Source organism: Austrofundulus limnaeus, unplaced genomic scaffold, assembly GCF_001266775.1.
Source record: "Austrofundulus limnaeus strain Quisiro unplaced genomic scaffold, Austrofundulus_limnaeus-1.0 Scaffold399, whole genome shotgun sequence".
In the NCBI taxonomy this organism is placed as follows: domain Eukaryota; kingdom Metazoa; phylum Chordata; class Actinopteri; order Cyprinodontiformes; family Rivulidae; genus Austrofundulus; species Austrofundulus limnaeus.
This window is the reverse complement of record NW_013952801.1, coordinates 295,443-298,898: the sequence shown is the minus strand read 5'-3', so window position 1 is coordinate 298,898 and position 3,456 is coordinate 295,443. Positions and strand designations below refer to the sequence as shown.

Genomic DNA, 3,456 nt, shown 5'->3' with positions numbered 1-3,456 from the left:
GAAATAAAAATAAGATACTGTGCAGAAAACAATATCTTATTTTTATTTCATACACTCGTTTCTTTGAGTGAGCAGCTAGAATTCAGGGCTGTGATGAGCACAAGGTAAAAAACATTAAGAAAGAGATGAAATAATTTGAAGTGGAGGGGACTGAAGTGGCTGCAGACTACAAACCTGCACAAACCAGAAATAAACGAGGAAATGATGAGCGCTCTGGAGAGAGGAGGTGAAAGGAAGATAAATACCAAAGAAAAGAGGAGCGCTCGTGGTTAATCAAGCCTGTCGGTGTTTGCTCACTCTCCGTTCTGAAGACGACGGTCAACAGGAGCAGCAGTGGTTTGAAACCACTAAAACCACTAAATCACTGAAACTGAACCGTTGCTCTGAACATGTTTACAGAGTTCATGACATGAGTCCACATCGTCAGCCCCCCCCCCCCCCCTGCAGCTGCATGGAGGCAAATGTTACAAAAGCTTCAAGTTCATTCAACTGATGGACCTGGGAATTAGCTTGGTGTTAGCTGTTAGCTGTTAGCTGACTTTCAGCTGGTTTGTAACCACATGATTGGTTGTTGATGGAAAAAAATCTGCGCTAAATTAGGATTTTTAAGATTATGTTATCATGTTTTATTTGTTTTGTAACATGTTGGGTCTGACCAAAACATGAAAGCTAAAGTAGGGGAGACCGGGGACAGTTGCAACACTTTTTACATTTGAATCTGTTACTCAGAGATGGTTTGAATTAAACAAACCAAATTTTAATACAATAAACTTACATCTGTCTGTTAATAGTCAAAACATTTGTATTAGATTTAAAGCATGTACATTCTTCACTATTTGTATTTGAAAATGAAAAGTCAGATGTTGCAACTGACCCCGGGGCTGGGAACAGTTGTAACATTGTTTGGGGGTGGTTACAACATATTATTAATACAATATATTTCACTGTAAATAACAGTTTTATTATTTTTATATTTACATTACTCCTAAATTTATAAAAAGTGTAAGTTATAATGATATTACAGTGTTATTTATTTATTCTTTYTGATCAAATGATGAATATAGATTTGATGAGTAGACCTTATATACAGATGTCAAAGATTCTTATTGATATAAAATGCAGTTGACTTTTAGAGACAAGGATAACAGAACAATTTGTGAGACAACTTTAGTTTTGTCTATTGTCACTGTACGCCTACATTATGCAACATTTACATTGAAACAAACTGGGATTTTAAAACCATTGTTGAAGACAACAACTGCAGAAAATGCGTCTTAAACACTTTTTTGTTTTAAACTATAAAATTGTCATGAATACCCAATACCCTTTTAAGTGTAAACTTAATTTCAACAGCTTAATATCAGTACAGTGTACAGTGTGTACAGAGGGTGAGAAAAAGTTTGATGATCTGCCTTTATAATACAGAATGAGTGAATTTAATTAATTTACTTGTCTATATCTTTTTGAATGGGTTGTTCCGAACTGTAATTTCCCTTCATGGGATCATTAAGGTTTCATTCGTTCGTTCATTCGTTCATAATGGGCCCACTTTAAAAATAATGTTTTAAACTTTAGATTTTGTGTAAAATATCAAGTCTTTTCAAGTAACCAGGGTCAAATTTAAAGTCCTGATTCGCTGTTGTAAATATCAAGTTATAAGTCAAGTCATAATATTAATGACCTGAGTCACACTTGAGTCCAAGTCATGTGACTCGAGTTCCTATCTCTGTCTATTTCTAAACCTAACCTGAACTAAAACTTCATTCACATCAAACCTCTAAACCTGAGAGCTGCAAAAAAGATGAGGACAGAGAAAATGTCCTCACTTCTCAAAAACGTCCCACTTTGTTCGTTGCATAGTCCTCTCTTGAGTCCTCACTCTTAGCAAAAACAAGCACACACACACACACACACACACACACACACACACACACACACNACACACACACACACACACACACACACACACACACACACACACACACATGAGTTATAGGAGCTGGCAGACAGCCACTAAAGCACTTTGATCCAGTTTATTTAAATACACACTTAAAAAAATAACAAAATGAAAACATGAATTAGGACTGCTTGTTGGTTTAGTTTCACTTTCACTTAGTTTGCATGTGACTAACTAACCTGACTGATAAACATTACGTAATTTATTTTATATTTCTTTCATTTTGTTCTATTGTATCTTTTTTATTCCTGTGCCTTTGTGTCTGTTTGCTTTCTCGTCTCCTGCTTTGGTTTTCTTTGAGTCGATCACATTCTTCTGCTAATGAAAGCACAGTGAGAGTCGTCTGTTTAACCGTCTCTTTATTTGTCTCTGCTCAGTCTGAACTACAGCGGCATGTGTCTCGCATCAGACGCCCAGTTCAGTGACTTCCTGGATGGAATGGGCCCCGCCCAGTTCGTTGGGCGGCAGACGCTTGCAATGACGTCGATGGGTGAGAGACGACAGATTTAAAGTTTTTATTAAGTTATTTTTCACATGAATTAAAACAAGCAAACAACTTACTAAATTTATTCCAGCAAATGAGTCAGTAAAAAAAGGCTAAACTCCATGAAGCTAAAACCCAGTCCAGTTTAATAAATCAGGGCTGGTCTTGCCGCTGTATAATTTTCAGATATAGTGGAAGTATTTACGCTGCCTGTTTTCCTTCAGTAAGTGGGTCAGTTTCCTCTCTGGCAGCCCGGCTGTGTCCTTGGACCAACAACAGTTACAGAGTCTGGACCAGTTCCACTCCAAACCTTCTGTCCAATCAAACCTTATATAACATCTGAAAACTCAGAATAACTTGGTTGTCATCTGTGCTCAGCCACAGACAAAAGAATATTTGTCACATTGGAGGCTACAGTGATGGTCTCAAAATTGATTTTAATGAGGAGAATTAAGTTAATAATTAATTATTCATAAAAGAATTTGAGCTAAAATCTGGTTTAACTGAAAAGTAGAAAGAAAGTGTCTGAAAGCAAACAGCTTATAAAAGGTTTATTCATATATTGTTTTACTTTTACATGTTTAATTTGCTTTAATGGTTCATTTCTGATCTATTTGGTCATTTAATATGTGGCTGTACAGAGTTTATTATACTCATTTTTTTTAATTTTCTGTTATTTAAGCAGCCAGCAGGGTGAGATATTATCAAGAAGAGCAAGAAAATGAAACAAAATAAACAGAGAAAAACCTTTTAATTCAATTCAACTGAAAAAAATGATTCATATTTAACAAGAAAATAAACAATTACTGAAAATAAACTATTTTCATCTGTACATCCATCCATCCATCATCCATCCATCATCCATCCATCCATCCATCCATCCATCCATACATCTATCCATCCATCCATCCATCCATCCATAATCCATCCATCCATCCGTCCATCCATCCATTATTCATCCATCCATCCATCCATCCATCCATCCATCCATCCATAATCCATCCATCCATCCATC

The 3,456-nt window shown here is 36.0% G+C and overlaps 1 protein-coding gene across 1 annotated transcript in view; it reads left to right on the top strand.

Annotated features, from left to right (window-relative positions):
• rims4 (regulating synaptic membrane exocytosis 4) overlaps positions 1-3,456 on the top strand; it is a 44,259-nt gene that overhangs the window by 31,129 nt on the left and 9,674 nt on the right. Inside the window, exon 3 of the mRNA XM_014023962.1 lies at positions 2,335-2,447. Within this exon, the coding sequence (XP_013879416.1) occupies positions 2,335-2,447 (113 nt within the window). The remainder of the gene's footprint in view (positions 1-2,334; positions 2,448-3,456) is intronic.